Source organism: Xiphophorus couchianus, chromosome 17 (assembly GCF_001444195.1).
Source record: "Xiphophorus couchianus chromosome 17, X_couchianus-1.0, whole genome shotgun sequence".
Taxonomy (NCBI): Eukaryota; Metazoa; Chordata; class Actinopteri; order Cyprinodontiformes; family Poeciliidae; genus Xiphophorus; species Xiphophorus couchianus.
Window position 1 is genome coordinate 6087468 of NC_040244.1, and position 21352 is coordinate 6108819.

The following is a 21352-nucleotide window of genomic DNA, read 5'->3' on the forward strand; positions in this document are numbered from 1 at the left end:
TAACAACTAATTGTTAGTAATGTAAATTTTGAACATAACAGTTTTAACAGCAAAAAATTAGTTCCTCTAATAATTAATTGTCCACAGAATAATGATCCAAGACTCTTTGATAAAATGTAATTTCCATCTGGGTTATATAAAGCATTTTTAAGTTGAATTGAACATGTGAATGAATTTTCAAATGGAGGTTTTCAAAACAAAAACTGAAAAGTGTGGCATGCACTTGAAGAAAAGGTTATTTTATATACTTTTCATCTTGCTATACAAAATCACTCAAATTATGGAAGATTCCATATAAAATGCAGTGTAGTATGTAGTGACAATGTAACTGAATGTGGTAGAGTTACAAATGGATATGAATAGTTTCGCAAAACATTAACTCACAACTAAACAGAGGTAAGTAAGTAAAATAAAATAACAAACTTATTTAAGAGAACAGCTTTTATTGCATGTTCTGGTACATGTTTCAACATCATAAAGTGCATTCTGTCCTGATTTAAGTGTTAGCAAATGATAAAACTAAAAAACAAGAGTAAATAATGGTTCCATCAACATGGTTTAAAAAAATTACCAACTTCTCACATTTCACCAAAGTTAAATTAGTATTCAACAATTACACCAAGTCATTACACACAATATCCTTTGTATTAATTCAAGTGTTTAAAAGTTTAAATTAAAAAAAAAATTAAGTAGCACTTCGTATCCTCATAACACCTACAATTAAAACCTGAAATGTTACCCTGAGCTACAGTAATACTAACAATAATGTACCTTTTCATTTTAGCTCATTTAAATATAATGTAAAATGTGATTCATACCATAAACGTCAGTGACATTACTCTTCAGTCCTTTCATCAAAACAAGATAAACTACAGAAGTGTTTTTTTAATCAACTGATATGTTGAAATATAAATGCTTTATGAAGATGGGCAATACAGAAGTGCAGAGTAAGAACCTCTAATCAAAACAAAGTTAAGGTTTGTCCAAATCTTATTTCAGAAGAAATACTCAGTTGAACGCAAAAACTTCATCACATGTTTTTAGATTAAAGAAAAAAGTCCTACCTGTGTCTGCTTGAGCATCATTAGCTGCTTTCCTAAAAAGAAAATCTCAAAACCAAAGCAACAAATCTCAACTATAATAACCTGATGCATTTAAAATGACCGTATTAAAATAATTTTCTTTACTTTAACAATATTTGAATAAGCTGAAATGTTTAGCTGAAAATGTTTCATTTTCTTTCTACTAGACATTCAATGGTTGCATTCCAGTTATTGCTACTGAACCTCAGACACCAGTGTTGTTTTAGAAAGAGCTAGAAAAATGTTGGAGGAAGACAACAGGGTGATGTTTTTCAAACTCTTTGAGCAGCTTCCTCTTCTGCTTAGCAGTCATGTTGGTGTTGGATGAAATGTCTCGGAGGAGTTGTCTGAGGCTTTCCAGAGTCGTGGCATCACGCTGATCTTCATACTCCTGAGGGGTTACCCGCTGGCAGAACGTGAACGCTGCTACACATAGAGAAACATTTACTTACTCTACGTTCAAAAGACGTTCTAACTTGGTTTGAACTTGGAGCAACAACGCCCTCAAGTGGAGATACAAATTAACTACTAAACAATGCATCAAACACAGCTTTTTTTTGTTGTTGTTAAATAAACACATAGATTTCTTTTACATCAGAATACATATTCGTATGAATGGAGTTGTTATTTTAGACTGGCAAGTTTTAACTTACAAGCAACTGAGTCTGGATCCTTCCCCTGTTGCAAAGTCCTCAACGTTCTTCTCACCGCTTCAGTAAGTGTTGCAGGAGTCTTTTAAGATACGAATACAACAAATAAAAATCAGAAAATCACTTGAGTGCATTTACAACATTTTTTTTCACATTTCATTACATTCACAAACAACACTTCATTCAGGTTTTAGTCAAACCCAAATGCAAAGCAGTGCTTAATTGTGAAAAAATCTAGAAAGTGTGCTTTGTATTTGTGTTCAACACTACTTTACTCCGTCACTACCAGATGAAATCCAGTGCAAACATTTGTCTTGAGTAATTAATGTTATCCGTTGTGGAAAACTAGCGGTCTATATCAAACAAGCATCATAATGCTGTCACCAATCTTCCCACAGTTGATGGGAAGATTGAGAGACCCAGACATTCTATTTGTAAATGTTTTTTAAAAAATCATATAATTTTTCTCCAGCTTTCAAACTACTCAGTGTACAGTGGATCAGTGTACTTCTTTGCACTGATCCATGGCATAAACTCCTAATAAAAAACAATCACTAAAATCAGTGATTGCAACATGTATAAACATAAACAATTTCAAGGAGTGTGAATAATTTAGTTAAGCTCTTTAGAAATACATATAGCAATTTTTCAGTTTCTGTAGAAATTAAAAGTTCTGAAATAAATAAAAAAGGAAAAAAAAAGATTTTACAAAACCAACAGCTTCAACAGAACAGAAATCCCTAAAAGTACCTTGAAAAGTTCAGCATGATAGTCCATGAGAAACAGCACCAGCATTTCGCTCTGGGGTCGAGTGAGTTCATGATTCTGAATAAGCCCTCTCTGAAAAGTGCGGCAGACCAAAGTCCGATTATCAACCTGAAAGAAAAACACCCCAAAATGAGTCAAAAAGCGCTCAGTCAGTCACCATAAACAGTTACTTTAGAAACAATTATCCTACATATCTACAACTACAGTGGAAAAGAATCCATGTTTGTTACCTGCTTTTGCAGCCGGCAGGAGTCTGACCGAGCTGCGGCAGCCATGAAGGTGAGCAGTCTCCTCAATTCGTCCCTCACACTCGTCTCCAACAGCCGCAGACACAGCTGAGACGCTCTGATAGCATCCTGCGTCTTCCCTTCGCCTGGAAACACACAAACGACCTTAGAGAGAACAACTGAAGCTGCATCTGCAAGTCTGTTTTCTGATCTTACCCAGTAGATTCAGAATAGCAACATGGACGTCCAGGTAGCGTCCTGATATCAGCGCCGCTTTTTCCTGTCCATTGTAGTACTTGGCAATCGTGTCAAAAAGCAGTCTCTTCTGACTGGCTGTCTGCTCTGCATTGTTACCACTATGGTGGCTGAGTTGTTCCCCTGTGACCATAATCAGCTGGTCTGGGAACAGTTCTAGGCAGTCTGCTGCTGCCGACAACCAGGAGTCCAACCTGAAGGGGAGGAAAAAAAGTGGTTAAAAAAAAAACTAAATACAAACAACACACATTGAGACAGGTGAGCGTTGGTGAGGTCCTGACTGGAGCTGGCTGAGCGTGTCGGGGAGGTCTCTTTCCAGGCAGGTGTTGGAGATAACCAGGTCGTAACTGGCCAGCGGAGCCGTGCAGGATCGGAGCCGAACCCTTTCAGGAGAGGTGAGGATTGAGTCCAGCACCGGCAGCTCCACGATGTGTAGCAGCTGCAGCAGCGTCTGCTGCTTCCAAACCTCATCCACCACTGGGGGGTGGGGGGGCAACAGGGGAAAGGGCAACAATATGGAAAATATTAAAACTGTAATACTGCTTACATTCCAAATAAAATCCTGGCAGGTTTAGTTTATTATTACCAGCTTTAGACAGGAAGCCAGAAGCTGCTGATGCTGCGTTCATAGCTGGAGAAAACGACGCCCGCAGGTTGATGGTCCTGAAGAGCCGTTCAACTCTCCTGTCTGACGGTTCGACAGCAAGAGGGTTCGATATGGTCCTCATCTCATGAAGCCTGCATGACAACAAGACATGGAAGATAACATGTGATTTCAGGTATTTTAAACACAAACACAAGTGTGAATTTGTTGTGGATTTTCTGTAATATTTGAATAAATGTCTTTGAGCGAATTACTCCAAACCGGCCTTTCTGAGCAATGAGCAAAATTCTAACAGTAATCTGACTGAATATTTGATCCAACTTTTAAAAATCATCCAAACATTTTAACTGGGTTGATATCAGCGCCGTTCAGCTGTTAAAAATCTGTTCTGATGCGAGTTTAGATTCATTTTCCTGTTAGAACTCTCATTTGTGTCCCGAGTTTCAACTACTTCGCTTGTTCTTGTTATGGTAGCCAAACAAAAAACTGCAAGAATGAATCTGAACATATAACTGGAACATAAAACAATGAAGTTTTTAGTACCAAAGTGTTGAATAAGAATAAGGTATAGAAGAGCAGATAATAATCCAACCTTGAGGTCTTTTTCCTCTTTGTCTCGTGTTCATCCAACACCATGTTTTCTACGTCACTGCCGTCCTCCTTCATGGCAGGACCGCTTCTCGTCCTCTGTTCCAGGAACCGGTAAAGGCTGCCGCTGCTGTCCTCAAAGGTCGCCTCTTTGTCCGTGCGAAACAGCTTGGTCCCCACCGGCTCAAACACCTTGGCCTCCATCAGAGCCTGGCAGAGCCGAGCGGCCTTGAGGCGAGACACCTCGCTGGTGCAAAACACCACGTTCTGCATTAGGTAGCTGAGAACCGCATCCACGGCGTCCGAGCCAGCGAAGCAGTCGGCGTGAACACGGAGGTGTCTCCTGCAGCGACGCACCTCCACCTGAGTCCGCAGGGCATGGATGATGTTTTGCCACAGCTGAGTGGCGCCGAAGGGCCTTGAGAAATCTGGTGGAAGAACAGGACACAAATCAGGGTCCAAAATGTGAGATTATTTTAAACTAAACGGAAAATATCACAGTTGAATGTCGAGGTTGAATTTTCTGGTGGACTTAATACAAGTAGTTTCATAGAATCATATTAAACATTTTCCTACAAAATGAAGAAACTGGTTGCCTTCAAAAGTCACCTAATTAGTAGGTGACTACTAATTATGTGTTAATTGTATTGTCTAATTCAATTAGACTGAATTACACAATACAGTCTAATTGTGCATAGTTTAATTTATAAACACTATAAATACAGTTGTTCTGTGAAGTGTTTCAAAGTGTTTTATCAGTTTAACAAAAACCCTGCGCCATTGTGTTCAACCAACACACCAGACACACACACCATGGACGAAGTTGCTAAAATATAACATTTACACCTATGTGCATTGGGTTAGCATGAAGTAAAACTGGCAGTGCGGCTTATGGAGGTGGCAGGATTATGCTGTCGTTGTGGTTTCTTCAGGAAGGACAAGGAAGTTTGTCAAAGAAAATGGTGAAAATGGATCATGGGAGAAAAGCTGTTAACCTGAGTAGGTATCAAACAGAATGGATACGAAATTCTAAGTAGCAAATGAAGTTCTCATAATCGTATCTTTCAGCATTAAGGTTTACAGGGACAAGCTGTAAAAGAAGAATATAGCTTTAAGCTTTCCTATGTTGGGCAAAAACCTGTATAAACAACCATTCAGTGTTCAAAATGAAAAACAACACGGCGTTAAGGGGAGAATCTACTCATAAATAAACGGACAATAACAACCTGCTGTAAATACAGATCAACATATTTCTGCTACCATGTTCAAACTATGCGTTTACTTAAATGTATCTGCTAACTAGAATGTTACCATGAGGCGTATTTTCTCTGAAACTTCTTGTTTGGCTGTTCAACCTTCGAAATCGAGGAGTCAAATCAACCGCCATCATGCGACCATCTTCTTCTTCTTTGGTAAGTGAGCACACTGCTGCCCCCAGCAGGCGAGAAGAAAAACCTATACCCTTCGTAGACGCACTGAGGGGAAGTCACATCCGTAAACAAAAACGTCCTACTTGGGGGTATGGCAGGCAATTTTATCACATAAGAGTTAGACCCAATTTTCCAAACATCTGCGACTCTAGTCTTCCAGGTCAAAAAATACCCTTATTAGAAAACATTTTAAATATCTAGACAGAAGGAAAAAATTGTAATGTAAAAGGGTTTACTTTTGGTTGCATTCTGAATGAGTTTTTTTATTTCTTATTTTGATAAAGTCAATGCAGAGTAAAACATTTCATTTGTGGAAATGAAAAAAATTCTTCTTCTGAAATCAACATGATAAAATATATATGATGCAAAGAGAAGGACTTACCTAGGGTGTAATGCAGGCTCCCCCTCTGAAACATCTCTCTCTATATAGGACATTTGGTCCTATATAAGAATATTTTCTGAGGTCTTTATGAATATAATTAGTGCCCTGTGCCACTTTTAGAAAAATATACTGAGAGTGATGAGCAATGAATCCTAATACAAGGACAACAGTGAAGGACTCAAACATCAGTGATAGAAGGATAAAAGAGGAATTCATCTAATAAAGTCCACTGTTCTATTTCTTAGAACAAGTTTCAGACAAAAATGGCATTATTATTTAACAATATAGGAAAACAGTAATAAATTTAAGTACATTTGAGGCACTTTTCTCTCACATGTTTACTACATAAAATGCAAATAAAAAAAACTCTGTCTAAGCAAAGGCTAAAGTATTTGCCTATCAGGAAATGCAAATATTACAAAACACCACCAAGCAAATGATAAACCACTACTGACTAGTTATGACAAAAGATAGCACCGATGTCTTGTGTTGACCATCCATTTAAAGGAGTTCAATTGCATAATACACATTTATTACTAATTCTATAGTAAAGTAAAAAACAGCTTATCCTTTAACACATCTTTTGCATTTTTATTGGAGAACGTGAATACAAGATTGCAGTAGTCTGTCCTCTTGATGTTTTTTAAAAAATGTAATCAAATTAATTTAAAAGAACATTTTTATCTGATTATTATTCTTGTGTCAGGCATTATGGTTGAGAAGTCATTAAACTGGGTTGTTTGATTTGATCAGGGATCATTCTTTAAAATTCAGATCGCTATTTTTGCTCTCAGTCCCACTAAATAAATATGGTTTACATTCAAATGTTACATGATCGTTTGAAAAAAGACAACTTAGTTTTTGATAAACATCTACTATGGGGAAAGTGTTATCACTTTTAAAGAATCAGCATTTATTTTTACTTGTAGGTTTATTATCAGATAAAGAAAAATATACAATCTTTGCAGGATGGATTATGGGACGCTGACATTTGGGGGGGGGGGGGAGCTAACACACAGTTTTTAACCTGTGAGGAAAGAAATAGATTTAAAAAGAATTATAAATGTACTGATACCTTTAGTGCCAACTTTCAAGAAGTCCACAGACTACATTATATGCTACAACGGCCTGCCGTTTAGCCTTGGTTGTAAGGCAGACTGGGTCATACCATTTGATTAACTTCGACACCTTGTAGAATATTAGACTTTTTCAACGGTCTTCTGTGCCTCCTAATTATTAATATATATTTTTACAACCAATTAAAAGCTAAATGTGTGACTTAAAATAAAAAAGAAAAACAATTTCCATACCAGCATGCTTAGCTCCAGGACAGCCGTTTTGTGTGTGAGATGGTTTGAACCGTTTGTCCTCAGCGCTTGGGACCTTTAAATACCAAATAGAGTAGATCTCGACGGTGCTGAGACAGTGTCAGTCTTCTTTTCTAGAGACTTCTGCAAGGTAAATGTCTATCATTATGAAACGTGCTCGATAATTTGCGATTACATCCGATTAAATCGCTTTTCTCGACGACGTTGACCTTTTAACACCGAGTGTCGCTTTGTTTTAGAGCGGAAATAAAGTACACATTTCGAGTTAAAGTCGAACCCGTCGACGCTAACAATATAATCAAACTTTAGCCGTTGCACTAACTAAAGCAAGCACAGCTCGCATGCTTCACTGCAAGGCGTGTAGTTTGATGTAAACAAGATTGTTGAGTTTGACAAGTCGCTTCGTGTTAATCTTGCCGACTTGAACGGAATGTCTTCAGTCTGTGCACAATCTGAGTATCATGAATTAAAATCGAATAGACTGTCACAAATGTACACAAGGTTCTTGTTTTGGTCAGGAGGATCACGTGTACTCATTTCTTACGCGTGTATGGATGTTTTTTTTTTATCCATGTGGAAAACTATGCAACCAAAGGTTTGCCATGGCAGGATGAGTGACGGGCAGCAGCAGCCAATTGCAGACGTTTCTGTGTAGTTAGCCCAGCCTTCCGTTCCCAAGGCTTTGTTTACATTATACTGCGCTAATATTTAGAGCAAAGGTTGATTTCTTCTTCTAATTTTTCAATTTTTTTTTTAAATCGAGGGCTGAAACTGCCGGAATTATTTTTTATTTTAAGCTAGATCAAAACAAGAAGGGAATAAAATGTATAGTTTAGTAAACAACACGACCTTTTAATATTTAAAATATGCATTTTGTAAATTATTTCAGTAATTCATGTATTTAATAGTCCGATATTGCAGAAAATCATTAATTTATTTTTCGGCTGTCAGCTTTAGCCATCAGTCAGTAGGCGGGGCTTACATTTTAAGGCACAAAGTGATTGGTCTGCAGACCAGTGGCTGTGCACGTTAACCAATCAAATGGCGACTTCCATAATAATTATACTTTCGACAATTATATACTATGAGTTATGATTTTTAACAAATAAAGAATTTAGTGATAAATAGTTATACAGTCCTTTGTGTTTTTAATTAATTCTGAATATATATTTAGATCTATAGATGTTTAATATTTGTTTAATGCACTAATTATAGTTTAAGTAATCACACATTAATCTGTATTTAGAAACATTCTTTAAAATGTAGTTTATATTTTTATGTTTTTCTACATATTGTTTTCTATATGTTTACCCCATTTGTTAGTTTTTTTGTCCAAATGTGTCAGTTGTTATAAATTGTTATAACAATTTGTACTTAGTGAGCATTTTCTGTTTTTTTTAAATAGACCTCTTCATAAAAAAATAATAATAATTTAGCCTTTTTATGAAGTTTAGTATTGTTATGATCTAATATCTTGCATGAGCTCAGACTGCTTACATAAAAAAAACTGTAGATGACACCTAATCCCTAATTCTCTCCACTCAATCCCATTAGATTATCTTTAAAAAACATGTGTTGCTTTATTGGACCCAGCTGTCAATTTTAGCTCATGATCATTTGCAGAAATTAGTCTTGCACCCCGGCCCCCTCCCTCCTTCCATCCTCACCCCTTGAGCTATCTTTAAACTGCAAGAGCGGAGCTTGTAGTCAGTTTTGGGTGCAGATAACTGAGGCCAGGAAGAGAAGCAGCCCTGCCTTTACAGTCCTGCATGTCTTTGCTAATATTAAAATAATAATTCTTCCTCTTTCGAGTGATAATGTTTGCAAGTTCAGAACAGCTGGTGTACGATCAGGTGTAACGCGATCGCTTCAGTTGGGTCGTTTTGTCAACTTTTTCTTTTTCTTGTCCTAAAAGTATTACCTCATTCCACATTCATAGTTTAATAAGGCGTTCTGTTGAAACACTGCAACTGATATATATCTCTGTCGCCATGGTAACTAGCCTGCAAGCTGTTGTGTAGCTGGTGTTTTGGTTGCAGTCGTAGCCTTGACAACAAAAACTATGGCCCCCCCTCCGACTGCAGCATACGTATCACTTCCTTCCAGTTGAAAATAATCTGTCGCTGCCTGTTGTTCTGTCCCATTAAGAAAAGAGTTTGTAGTTGTGCTGAGACAAAATGTGTTTTGTTTTCTCCTTTGCAGCTGGAAGCCAGGATGCCTCTAAATAATGAGCAACCCACTTCCACTTCCAGAAGTGAGGACCAAGGAAGTGACGTGGAGTCGTCGCTGGCCAGCGACCTGGACTGCTCCCGGGACAGCTTCAACAGCGACAGCTCCAGCAAACACTGCACACCCTCGTGTAAGTTAACTATCTGAGGTTTCGATACTTATTTGCAAATGCATCATTGTTTCCTTTGTTTCCCCCTCAATTCATTTTTTGTACTTCTCTGTTTTGTCCACAAAGTTGAAAGTTTGTGTTGAAAATTCGATTTTATGAGAGATGCGTTTGCTAATGTTGTTTTCTTTTTGCAATAGTAATTGTTTCAGCGGCTGACCTTTTCCTGATTGTTGTCACGCAGCTTTAATAATCCTGTGTTTTCATTCCGGCAGCGAGTCCGCCCAGAATACTTCCTCGAGACGAAGTCATGGAGGCCGGGCGAGACCTTTTCAATCTCAAACTCGTACATGAGATTGTCGTTGGAGACGTTCGCGCAGAACTGAGTCAAGGACCACAGAACAGGTGCTTTACCCACTGAGTCCACCTGTTTCTGGCAAGAACTGATCAAAAGAGGAAAATATGTTTTTTCTTTAGCAGTGAAGAAGACATGAGCAGAAACAGGTGGTCAGGGATTGTTTTGATAAAAATCTCCCCGTTGTGTAGGAAGGTGTACTTCATCATAGGGTGTACTTAGTATTTCATTTGTATCCACAGCATTATGTAAGGTAAATTGTTTATTTCTTTACAGTTTATGGAACATAGTAAGACAGAATCTCTACGAGGCCTTTTGGGACAAACTGGAGACTGAGCTGAATGAAGACCCACCTGAATATCAGCACGCCATTAAACTAGTAGAGGACATCAGAGAGGTTGGTGCAAAACTGGACGTTAACGGTTAAATGAAAAAAAAAAACCCATAACATTTGGTCAGCATAAAATAACACTTGAACTGAATGTTTTGTCTTCTCCGGACAGATCTTGCTGTTGTTCCTCAACCCGGGTGCCAATCGGATGCGAACCCAGATCATGGAGGTGCTGGACATGGACCTCATTCGTCAGCAGGCTGAAAACGACGCCTTGGACATCCAGGGACTCGCATCGTACATCATTTCCACCATGGGGAAGCTGTGTGCACCAATGAGGGACGAAGAGATCCGGAAGCTACGAGAAAGCACAGATAACATAGTTACACTACTGAAGTAAGTAAAACCCTCTGCCTTTATGTGTTTTAATGAGATACATTGTGACCAATTAATTTCAGTTTGCTTCTCCTCGTGCTCATAAGGGAGATATTCCGAGTTCTGGACCTGATGAAATTAGATAACGTCAACAGTACAATTGAAATCCTGAGGCCTCTTCTGCAGAGGAACGGAGTTGAATACCAGAGGCAACTTTTTCAGAGCATCCTGGACGATCTACCCAGTGAGTTAAAAAAAACAGAACAAAATAGAATTGATCATTTTGAACTTTGTAAAACAAACGCATCACAAAGTTGTAACCAAAACATGGCTTGTTTTCCAGCTGCTTTAAACCGCACCACCGCCTGGATCCAGTCGGCACTGGAGGAGCTGCTGCTGGCCAGCTTCCCTCCAGAAAAACCTGACAATGCCGGGAAAGGTCAGCCGCCACTTCCTGGTCCCGTCCAAATCCTGAATGCTGCGTGCCTGCGCTTTCTCACATGGGACTTTTCTAAGACACTGGTCCCTGAGGTAATCTATTCCCTGATATATCTGATTATTTTATTTAGTTCTGCCTAATATCATACAGAAAATATTAGACACAAATTTACATTTAAATCCAAAAATGTTTGGGGGGTTTTATGTTTCAATCTTTTTTTTTTTTTAGACTTGGGTGATGGACAAATACCGTCTTGAGGAGATTCAGCAGCAGCTCCGGCAGTGGGAGACAGTGAATGAAGTGCTGCTTATAGTGCACAGCAAAATTGGGGGGCCGATCCAGGGGGCCTCCTTGCTCTCCGACCGCCTGAAAAGGATGATCGGTGTTCTGTTGGAGGGCATGCACAAACCGTCAGTTCATCCTCATTTATTTCGCCACATTCAAACATCAAAGTTTGAATGTGGACACTAATGACCGTTTTCTTTTACGAAGAGGATTAAATGTGTGCTCTATTTGCAGGGACTTTAACCTGGAAGAAACACTAGAGGGCGTCGGTGCTCAGGTTTGCAGTGAGCTCAACAAGTCTCTGACTGAGAGAAGCAGCCCTGCGCTGACCCCAGATCAGCAGGCGACCCTCACAGGACAGATCTGCAGCATCAGCCAGAAGGAGAACCCCATTCGCACTCTTGTTGGTATGGAAAGTGACAACAGGAAGTTGTTTTTGTGCCTTTTTTAGTTGGAAGAAAAAGAGTTTTTAGAAAAAAAAATGTTTTGTGTCAAAAATGTATGAATTTATGGAATTTGATTTAAGAATTTTTCAAATCTGGTAAATTAAGGTCAAACTTCTTCTACTTCTGGACTTTTTTCCTTAATCCATTCTCTATAGGATGAGTTTTTTAAGAGATATTGTACTTATTTGGAACCACACATCTTTTATTCTTTTAGAAAAAAGAAGACTTGCGCGTTTTGATATATATATATCTATTAGACGTTTGCCAACATACTGTTTCAATTTCTAGGTTTTAAAAAGAAACCTAATACTTTTGCAGAGGACGGATAGATTTTCTAATATGCTTATTTGTGGAAAATTATGTTCGAAAAAAGCACATTTTCCGATCTTAAACCAAAAATAAATCTACCAAACATGTTTTTTAGTAATTTTAGTGTCCTGTTGGGGAAAGTCTGTGCAACAACTCCATGAAAGGTTAAAATCTTAATTTTTAAAAGCATATCTATGTTTGAAAACATTAGTTGTTCTTAATGTTTATCTGGAGTGATTGCAGATTTGAAAGTCCGTTTGTTGTCATGTTCTTTCTGCAGAGGATCGTGTGCAGCAGTACTTCATGTTGCTCCTGTCTGACCCCAAAAACCAGACCAAACTTGAAGAAGTTTCAGCCAGCCTGACTGCCATCAAGCCCGAGCTGGTAGCCATTGGAAAAACATTCATCTCTCTGATCAACTACAACAGGGCCGTCTATGGACCTTTCTATATGGACATCATCAGGAAGCTGCTGTTTGGCAGCAGCCCACCAACCCCAATCCCTCATCAGCAACAAGCACCAAACTGTCATGTCTCTCATGAATAACCGGGAGTTTTTTTGTTTATCTGCCAGGTATAGAGAAATATGGGAATGTGAGATGAGAAGACCTTAGACCAACTGTCTAAGGAACAGGAACTAAAAGGAAATCTTAAATATGAGATCAAAAATGGACAAATGGGTAAATGTTCTTCCTGCACCTGGATTGTCTCCGTTTGTGATATTTATCACAAGATTCTTGCAGTAATACATTTGTCCACCTCAACTCTGACCTGCCTTTCAGAACCCGAACTCAGTGTTACAGTACTCTGTTTTCTCAGTTATCCTGACATCCTAGTTCATTTCTTTCAAGTCTCCCTTTATGCTCAGTCCTGTAAATAAGACTGTAAAGGCAACAGCTTAGTATCTGCAACATATAAAAAGTTATAAAGCAATACAGATGTACATTTTCAGAAATGTAGCAGAGAAGTTTTACAGATTCCTTCCATATACATGATGTTTATTGCTATATAAATACAAAAAAAAGCATATTTGAGTGAATTCTGGTAAAATTGTACTGTATAGAGTAAGTGCCACATTCTATGCTCAGATTTAACTGTCAGAACTTGGATTTCTTTGTTACTTTGGAACCAAGTATGAGTTTGTTACTTGCTTGCATTAGCAGCTTGGTGTTGGAGTTCTTTATTGTTGGTCACAGGTTATGTTTTTACCAGTGGAGTGATTGTATATAGTTTTGTTCTTGTTTTTCTGTATACTTAAAATGCAAACTTCTGTGTGTTTTTCAGTATTTGTTAAATTTGTTTGTTTGAACAAGTTGAGGAAAAAGGTGCTGAACTTGCAAGAGATTTTGATGTTGAAACATTTCCAGCAGACCTTAAAATGCACAAAGAAGAGCAGTTTACAGGAACATGTGGGAAATTGATTTTCTCTGTTACCATAATTATTATAATAAAACTTGAATTGTTGAATCTATGAAACCAAGTGAAACAATTCATTTAAAGTATTGCAAAAAATAAAATGTAAGGTGGAAAACAGCTTTTATACATCCAACAAATTTATTCTTTATGTTTCAATGAAACAAATACTGAGACACAGTGACTAAGATGATATTTGGAGGAGCCAAGATAAGATGATCAATCTAAAAACACTGTACCAAATATCAATCATTCTGTGGGTCTGTTTTTCTGCCACTTTCATAAAGTGGATGGAATAATAAAGGATGATGCTTTTATATTTTTTAATATTACCTCAGCGAAGTTCCCAAATTGTGATTTAAAACACTCATAACCTTTGCATAAAGCTTACCAATGTCAAGCTTGAAGAAGCATCCTTACCTGAAACCTAGTAGAAATACAGTATGTGCACAATGTTTTTTTTTATAAAGGTTCAAGTTTACCTCCAATCTATTTTTCCTTGCACATTTCATTTTGTTTCTCTGTATGTTCACTTTATCTTAATGTTTTTTATTTGCTTATATCACAGTTCAAGTTTACCTCGAATCAACATGTTATAAAACATGTATTGTGTTCTTTAAGAGGACAATGATCTCACACACACCTCTAAAGTGGTTTTGATATTAATAAATTACATAAGCAACAAGCTCTTAGAGAACCATGAACTCTGATACTGACATTTTTTATTTTTTTTTACCCCTCCAGGGGGTCTTTTGTGGGCTCTAATGTCTCTTATATGATAGTAGGCTGACAGGAAAGGGGGAAGAAGACATGCGGCAAATATCGTCGGGTCCGGGAGTCGAACCCGCGACGGCCGCGTCGAGGACTCAAGGCCTGTTTAATATGCCAGTGACGTTTATATTGAAATAAACCTATGCTGTCATCTGTACGCGTTACCAGGCAATACAAGTTACCTTCAGGTGTAGTATGTTTCGTACAGCTGACAAGGCACCTTACAGTCTTGAACTGATCGGTTTCCTGTTATTTTTATGACACCGAATTTGAATAAAATGGTAACATAAAAGTCAAATAAACAGCACAAAATTATAACCACACTACTTCCAAGACCAAAATCGAAATGTATATATTTTACGTATTTGTTATATAGACACTGTTACAAATGTAACAGTGTCCCACACAATAAAACAATACACGACACTGCTGTACTTTATTCTAATAAAATCATATTTAGGTATAACTGCGTGTTACCAACTTGAAACATGTTTAAGAAAATGAGCTAAATGACAATTTACGACAGTTATGAAATTACTTGAACGCAGCATCAGTTTGCCCAGTTACAGATTCGTTAGTTCGTGAGTTCATTGCTCACGTGGGATAAATATCTTCATGTGATTGGTTGTCTCTAAACGAAGTCGTTGTTATTGTTGTTTGTCCCGGAAGCTTGAGTCTCTTATTGGGCGTGTGTTATGTCGAAAGAGAAATAAATATGAATTTTGTGGCTTGAGGATATCTTGAAAACGCGACATAACTTTGAGGACTATCTTTCAACAGATAGCTTAATATTTATTCACAGAAGATAGTAGTGAGTACTTGTTTTCTGCTACTTTCTTTGTTTCTGTTTACCTCGGAATGTGTGAACTTGTCGAGACATATCTTTAAATGGTCAAAGTGTATCAGATATGCTGTGGCAACACTGGCGTCATACTTAAACTGTGGGTTTTGTTTATTATATTTAGTCTGATAGTTCAGTTTCTCATTAACCATTTGAATTTAAGGACTTTTAAGAATAAGTCTTAAATGCTACAAGTTAGTCTTCCTAAAAACGTAACGCCGTTTAAAAACGCCGGATATATTTTTTTATATTTCAGTAACATCTGACGGTATTTATCGATACCTTCTCCTTCCTCTTTGTCTTCCGGTGTATTTGTCTCATCCTGTGTGAGTTGAAACTTTGTCCACATCATTTTCTGTCCGTCTCACTGTTATACTATTTTTACCATTGATTTCTCTGACAGTAATTTCTATTTTAATTAACTTATACTTTAATTGTTTAATTGTGACAATTTTCACAATTGAAACCTGGTCACACAGTTTCTTATTTGTAAGTTTGAAAACCATTTAGAGATTAGCCTATTTCATGAATTCGGTTTCTAAATAGAAGCCGAAGTATGATATAGAATTGTAACACACAATCATGTAGTTCATGCGAATGTAAAATTCAGATTCCCAGAATTTAAATATTTTTGCAATAATAATTAAAACCAAAAAAAAAAAAGAATGCACCAATCATATCCATGCACTTTACATTATTTGCACTCAATATCTGGTTGCTGCAACTTTTGTAATAATTATTGCATCAGTTGAGTGTTGCAATACATGCTGTGCAATCCTTTTTCTGCTAATAGCAGCGACCTTTTCTGACCTTCTTTCTGAGCTGGGTGTCAACTGCTGGCAAATCAGCAGACTTCTGCATTATTGTGTAGGCCATGAAATTTAAAACAAAAACAATTCTTATTAGTCTTGTGCGCAATTTCACCAATTGTTTCCTAACTGGTATAATTTTCCCCCAAAGTTTATTTATGTTTTAAAGTGCATTTAAAGCATAAATAAACTAAACTAAATAAAAGTAAAGGCAGTAGAATAATTGACGTATTTAGCAGCGTAACACTAGCTTACAACCAAAACTGGGTTAGAACAAACCCAATTGCTCAGACATTCCATACATGGAAGAGATCGAGTAAAAGTAAACATAATCTAGTAAAGGGCAGAAACGGATAAATCAAATAATAAATGTAGAGCCTAAAGGTATGTATTGCTCTCTCCCTCCACACACACGGTAACAAGAATGAACAAAATTTTGCAACTTATTAGCACAAATTTTTAATTTTTATTGCATTTACATGAGCGAAGAAGTTGGCTGCAGGTTTTTTTTGTTGCTGTTTTGGGGGTTTTTTTGCTGAGGAAGTGGTTTTAATTCCAAAATAGAATTGAAGTAATTATATGCTTTTATTATACAAGCCATATGACAAATTATTTTGAGCAGTATTAGTTGCATGTGGTAGTTTAAATCATTCCTTAAATCTGTTCAGCTTAAAAAGGTGCAGCAAAGTTTGTGTTTGTAAACAAAAGAAGGTGAGCATTTTGTATAATCATACAAAATAATTTACAAAAATATACTTATTGACAGAGGAAAAGCCATGTTTTGGTGAGAACTGACAGCTGAGTTAGTGAGAACTTTTCCTTGCAAAATTATAAGTGGGGAGAATAATTAATATTTCCAGCAATTTGAACAAATAAATATTTAATTAACTCTATACATCTTTAAGTTAACCAAAGGTTTGGTCAACTTTTGGTGCGAGACAAACTATAATTATGTGGGAAATATTCTGCTGAGTGTAATTAAGTAGAGTGCAGAATCTATGTTGCTGTTGGCCCGTTTTCTCATCCCTGTTTTTGAATATGAATACATTTTTTTATGGGGGGTTTTTAGCATCTGAATGGTCTGTGACCTCAGCACTGATGGCGCTGCAGGAGCGGACCCGGAGAAGTCTGCTGCGCTTGCGCCACCAACTGGAGCAGGACATCAAGCCACAGGACCTCATGGACCACATGATCAGCGATGGTGTGATCACTGTGGATGAGGAGGAGAAGGTCCGGATTAAGGTGAGCCAAGTCAAGCGACGTTGAAAGGCAACCAAACTACTTCTGCCCCAACCCTCCATTTGTTTCAGTGTTTGTGATTTCTTTCTGCAGCCCACCAGAAAAGACCAAGCTGCAGCACTGATCGAGCTGCTGCTGAGGAAAGATGATCGCTCCTTCATTTCTTTCTATAATGCACTGGTTAAAGAAACGTACTACGATCTGGCCAAACCGCTGTATCAAGACTTACCAGGTGTCTCCTTCAATGGACGAAAGGGCTCCTTTGACAGCTCCGAAACTTCCGGTGAGAAGTGAGAAATTGTGGAGTTTCTGAGTTTCACCCTAATGTTTTCCGCATTCTAAATCCGGATACTTTATAGCAACTCTTTTCTGTTTTCCTCAACAGTTCAAATTATGCTGAGTGAAGGTGGCGTCCCACAGAGGCCTGTGGTGTTTGTGAGCAGACCAGAGCTGCTGAATCAGGTCAGGATGAAACTTGATTTGCTTCAGAAAGATGCCGGCGGCTGGGTTACGGTGTTCGGCATGGCCGGGTCAGGAAAGTCTGTGCTCGCTGCCGAGGCTGTCAGAGACCAGAGACTCATCGAAGGTGGAAAACTAAATAACTCAAAGAAAACATGAACTCTAGGTTTTGGTAAATAGGGGTTATTGTTCCTTTTTCTCACCTCTTCCCATCTCCTGCCCACAGAGTGTTTCCCCAATGGGATTCATTGGCTGTCCATCGGTCAGCTGGACAAATCCGACCTGCTGGTGAAGATTCAGTCATTGTGTTTTCGCCTGGAACAGAACCTGGATTCCCAATCGCAACAGCGGCCGCCCACCTCTCTGGATGAAGCAAAGGAGCGCCTGCGCTTCCTGATGCTGCGCAGGTTTCCCAGGTAAGCTGGATGTTCCTCTGGATCGAGTGATCATCTCTGTTAGATAAATATTATTATTTATTTCTTTATTTTAAAATATATGTTTTAAACTAGCAGTCATTTTATACGTTATCAAACAGTAGTGGTATAACCAGGTGTAATATAAAGATCTGATTCTGTTTTATTTTCTGTCCCTTAAAGAAACGTTCAAACCATTTGTATTTTATTTTTTCATATTTTTGACATGTTACAACCCCTAACTATGGTATTTTACTATGATTTTTTTTACTGGGGTTCTTTGTGAGTTACCAGAATAGTAAATTATTTTTGAATTGTGTGGAAAACAATATCTGATTTTTTTTGTTCTCAAAAATCAGAAAACACCTGGCTTGCATTAAAATTCACCCCATTTACTGTGATACCCCAAAATAAAATCCAGTGCAGCCAATTTTTTAAAGAAGCCTATTTATGCTGTTTTGGTATTATGTCTCTTTTTCCTTAAAACTGCGCAAGTATGCACTACTTTGTGCTGACTGTGTTGAAATTACAATAAAATACATTGAATGTGACTAAATGTTATGAATTCTTTGGAAGGTTCTGTAGTTCTGGAATGAAAAGTAAATTATAGTATTGTTCATGTTCATATCTTTAACTATCTTTTTTGTTTTTAGATCTCTATTAATCCTCGATGACATCTGGGATAGCTCGGTGCTCAAAGTGTTTGATATTCACTGTCGAATTCTTCTGACCACCAGAAACAGAAGCCTCACTGATTCTGTTAGCGGTATGTCGTCTGCTCTGAATGCATGTCATTTTCTTTGTTACAGTAAGAAAAAAAAACAGCAACTCTACCCACACTATGTGTATTATCTGCTCTTGTGCTTTCATGTTTTAGGTGCCAAGTATGAGGTGGAAGTAGAAAGTGGTCTGGACGACAGAAAGGCGCTGGAGATCCTGGCCCTGTACACTAAAATGAATCAAAACGCGCTTCCTGTGGAGGCTCGCGACATCGTCAAAGAATGTAAAGGTCTGTAAACTGAAAAAAAATTTAAAACTGGCCTCTGACATTCCAGTAAATTTACACTTTTAAACTGTGGTTTTACTCCACACATCGTCTGCCTCTCAGGCTCTCCTCTGGTTGTGTCTCTGATCGGCGCTCTGCTCAAAGACAAACCCAACCGGTGGGATTACTACCTCCGCCAGCTGCGGCAGAAGCAGTTCAAGCGCATAAGGAAGTCTTCGTCCTACGACTACGACGCCTTGGATCAGGCCATGGCTGCAAGCATCGAGGTTTTACCTGACGAACATCGGGAACTCTACAAAGACCTGACTGTGCTGCAAAAGGACGTCAAGATCCCCGCTAAGGTTTTTCTATGCAGTACACTCCTGTCACACTTTTCAATTCATCATGAACACAGAGAACAAACAGCTAAACACTCAAAACTGACAGTTAATTTTCTACAGTGACTGAGTTTTATGACTTTGACAAAAATTCATAAGAGAGGCTATAAGTTTCTTTTCCTTCATCTTCCAGTATTATCCTTTACTTGCTGGTGTCTTGAAAAGTAACTTGACTATTTTATGATCTAGATCAAAAATAATAATAAAAAAAACATAAACGACTCCTCTTTCTTTTCTTGTAGATATTGTGTGTTTTGTGGGATTTGGAGCCAGAGGAAGTGGAAGACATTCTCCAAGAGTTTGTCAACAAATCCCTGCTTTTTGTAGACAACAACAGTAGACTGAACCTGTACTACCTTCACGACCTCCAGTTGGACTTCCTGGTGGAGCAGAACCGAGATCAGATAGAGGTTTGGCCCCTTTCTTTTGTATCTTAACATGCCAACTCTAAATAACTCTGATTATCAAAAAAACGAGCAGACACTATGTTACCTGATCCTTTGTTATATCTAAAATAAATACAACTGGACAACAATTTCAGGTTTATTGTTAATCAATAATATCCTGCCACATTTCAGAGTCTTCACAGTAAGGTGGTGAACCAGTACAACCATCACTACAGAGAGGCTGCTCCCACCTCTGGAGACGAGGGTCGTCTTTATTGGATCAGATTTCTCACCTACCACTTGGCCAAAGCTCAGATGTTCCAGGTGAAACTCAACTCTGTTCCAGCATGTCCATTCAGTTAGACAAGTTCACCTTGTCTTCATCATGTCTTCTTCTGTTGTCCTTTTGGGTAGGAGTTGTATTCGCTCATGTTCTCGCTGGACTGGGTCAGGATGAAGGCGAAGGTAATGGGTCCAGCGCCCCTCATCAACGACTACATGGAGTACGGACCCATTCTGGACAAAGAGGTCAGTGAAACACATCGAATTTAGCTGCTGTCTTTGTGGCGGTTGGGAGTTTTTCTGCATATTTTGCTCTGTTCCCACCCAGAACAGTGAAGTTTGCAGCCAGTTCCAGGAGTTTCTGTCGCTGAACGGCCACCACCTAGAGCAGCGTCCGTTCCCCGATGTCGTGCAGCTCGCTCTGTCTCAGCCGCACTCCTCCGCGGTCTACAGACAGGCTCGGGAGCAGGCGCTGCACCCGGCCAACGCTGGGAAGCTCTACTTTGAATTAATGTATGAAAACAGTTTCATTTTTAAGGCAAAATTCTAATTTTGGCTTAGTCAAGCTGGAGTGGGAGCAATTATTTTGTAGCTCTTCAATTGTATTGTACTTAATGACTTTAAGAGATTATTCATTTTAGAAAAATACTTATCATAATCTTCCATTCAGTGTTTTTGAGTGTATTTGTGTATGTATTTACAGAAATAAGAGAAGCATCGAAAATCTGTCCCGTTTGGTGATCCACCCTCACCTGGGCTCCATCTACTCTGCCTGCTTCTCCCACGATGGAACCAAAATCGCTTCTTGTGGAGCCAGCAAAACCCTGAAGGTATCTGGAGCAATATTACAACCAGAAAGGCAAAGAAAACTAATTGCTTATAAATATTGTCAAATAAAATAGTTATTATATTATTTAGCATTTTATTTATATATGTGTTTTTCTTTGTATTTATTTATCTCAGTCTTTCTTTGCTTCTTTCTGTTTTTCAGTTATTTCTGTCATTTTAGATAAGTTATCTTTAATTCTTGATTTATTGATTTCATAATATTTCCTTTTAATATATATTATATATGTTTACAATTCTTCAAATGTTTTTTGTAATTGTTGTATACTTATTTATGTAACCACATACATTGTACTTGTGTATTTATTTAACATGTACATAT

General features: G+C 38.0%; 3 protein-coding genes across 5 annotated transcripts in view; 2 read left to right on the forward strand and 1 right to left on the reverse strand.

Annotated features, from left to right (window-relative positions):
- Positions 1-426: 426 nt before the first annotated feature.
- depdc4 (DEP domain containing 4) lies at positions 427-5859 on the reverse strand. Of its 2 annotated transcripts, none has more exons than XM_028044208.1 (9): positions 5486-5859; positions 4179-4602; positions 3569-3720; positions 3264-3459; positions 2944-3176; positions 2731-2873; positions 2483-2608; positions 1736-1814; positions 427-1505 (listed from the first exon to the last, which is right to left on the reverse strand). In XM_028044208.1, the coding sequence occupies exons 1-9, from the start codon at positions 5562-5564 to the stop codon at positions 1306-1308; spliced, it is 1632 nt and encodes a 543-aa protein (XP_027900009.1). In that variant the 5' UTR covers positions 5565-5859; the 3' UTR covers positions 427-1305. The 2 variants fall into 2 exon arrangements, with proteins under 2 accessions (XP_027900009.1, XP_027900007.1); XM_028044206.1 differs by having other exon boundaries at positions 427-1508; positions 5486-5853.
- Positions 5860-7287: 1428 nt separating this feature from the next.
- On the forward strand, positions 7288-13664 carry tcp11l2 (t-complex 11, testis-specific-like 2). The gene is made up of 10 exons (XM_028044209.1): positions 7288-7444; positions 9517-9673; positions 9925-10054; positions 10281-10401; positions 10508-10731; positions 10818-10954; positions 11054-11241; positions 11378-11559; positions 11669-11841; positions 12470-13664. Exons 2-10 carry the CDS (start codon positions 9529-9531, stop codon positions 12733-12735), a joined length of 1566 nt encoding a protein of 521 aa, XP_027900010.1. The 5' UTR covers positions 7288-7444; positions 9517-9528; the 3' UTR covers positions 12736-13664.
- A 1358-nt stretch (positions 13665-15022) lies between these two features.
- The window catches only part of apaf1 (apoptotic peptidase activating factor 1), a 35771-nt gene continuing 29441 nt past the window's right edge, over positions 15023-21352 (forward strand). For both annotated transcript variants that reach the window (XM_028043848.1, XM_028043849.1), the window contains exons 1-13: positions 15023-15183; positions 17092-17264; positions 17355-17544; positions 17647-17847; positions 17947-18136; positions 18787-18899; positions 19011-19142; positions 19242-19480; positions 19759-19926; positions 20095-20226; positions 20317-20430; positions 20513-20697; positions 20888-21014. In XM_028043848.1, the coding sequence (XP_027899649.1) occupies positions 17121-17264; positions 17355-17544; positions 17647-17847; positions 17947-18136; positions 18787-18899; positions 19011-19142; positions 19242-19480; positions 19759-19926; positions 20095-20226; positions 20317-20430; positions 20513-20697; positions 20888-21014 (1935 nt within the window). In that variant the 5' untranslated portion in view covers positions 15023-15183; positions 17092-17120. The remainder of the gene's footprint in view (positions 15184-17091; positions 17265-17354; positions 17545-17646; positions 17848-17946; positions 18137-18786; positions 18900-19010; positions 19143-19241; positions 19481-19758; positions 19927-20094; positions 20227-20316; positions 20431-20512; positions 20698-20887; positions 21015-21352) is intronic.

Excerpts from the sequence above, each read along its gene's own strand:
- depdc4 (XM_028044206.1), bottom strand. The coding sequence starts at position 5,564 with ATGATGGCGGTTGATTTGACTCCTCGATTTCGAAGGTTGAACAGCCAA. Across the intron at positions 3,721-4,178 it reads AAGAGGAAAAAGACCTCAAG|GCTTCATGAGATGAGGACCA; the intron begins GTTGGATTATTA and ends GTTGTCATGCAG. Across the intron at positions 3,177-3,263 it reads GACACGCTCAGCCAGCTCCA|GTTGGACTCCTGGTTGTCGG; the intron begins GTCAGGACCTCA and ends CCTCCCCTTCAG.
- tcp11l2 (XM_028044209.1), top strand. The coding sequence starts at position 9,529 with ATGCCTCTAAATAATGAGCAACCCACTTCCACTTCCAGAAGTGAGGAC. Across the intron at positions 10,055-10,280 it reads AGTCAAGGACCACAGAACAG|TTTATGGAACATAGTAAGAC; the intron begins GTGCTTTACCCA and ends ATTTCTTTACAG. Across the intron at positions 11,560-11,668 it reads TTGGAGGGCATGCACAAACC|GGACTTTAACCTGGAAGAAA; the intron begins GTCAGTTCATCC and ends CTCTATTTGCAG.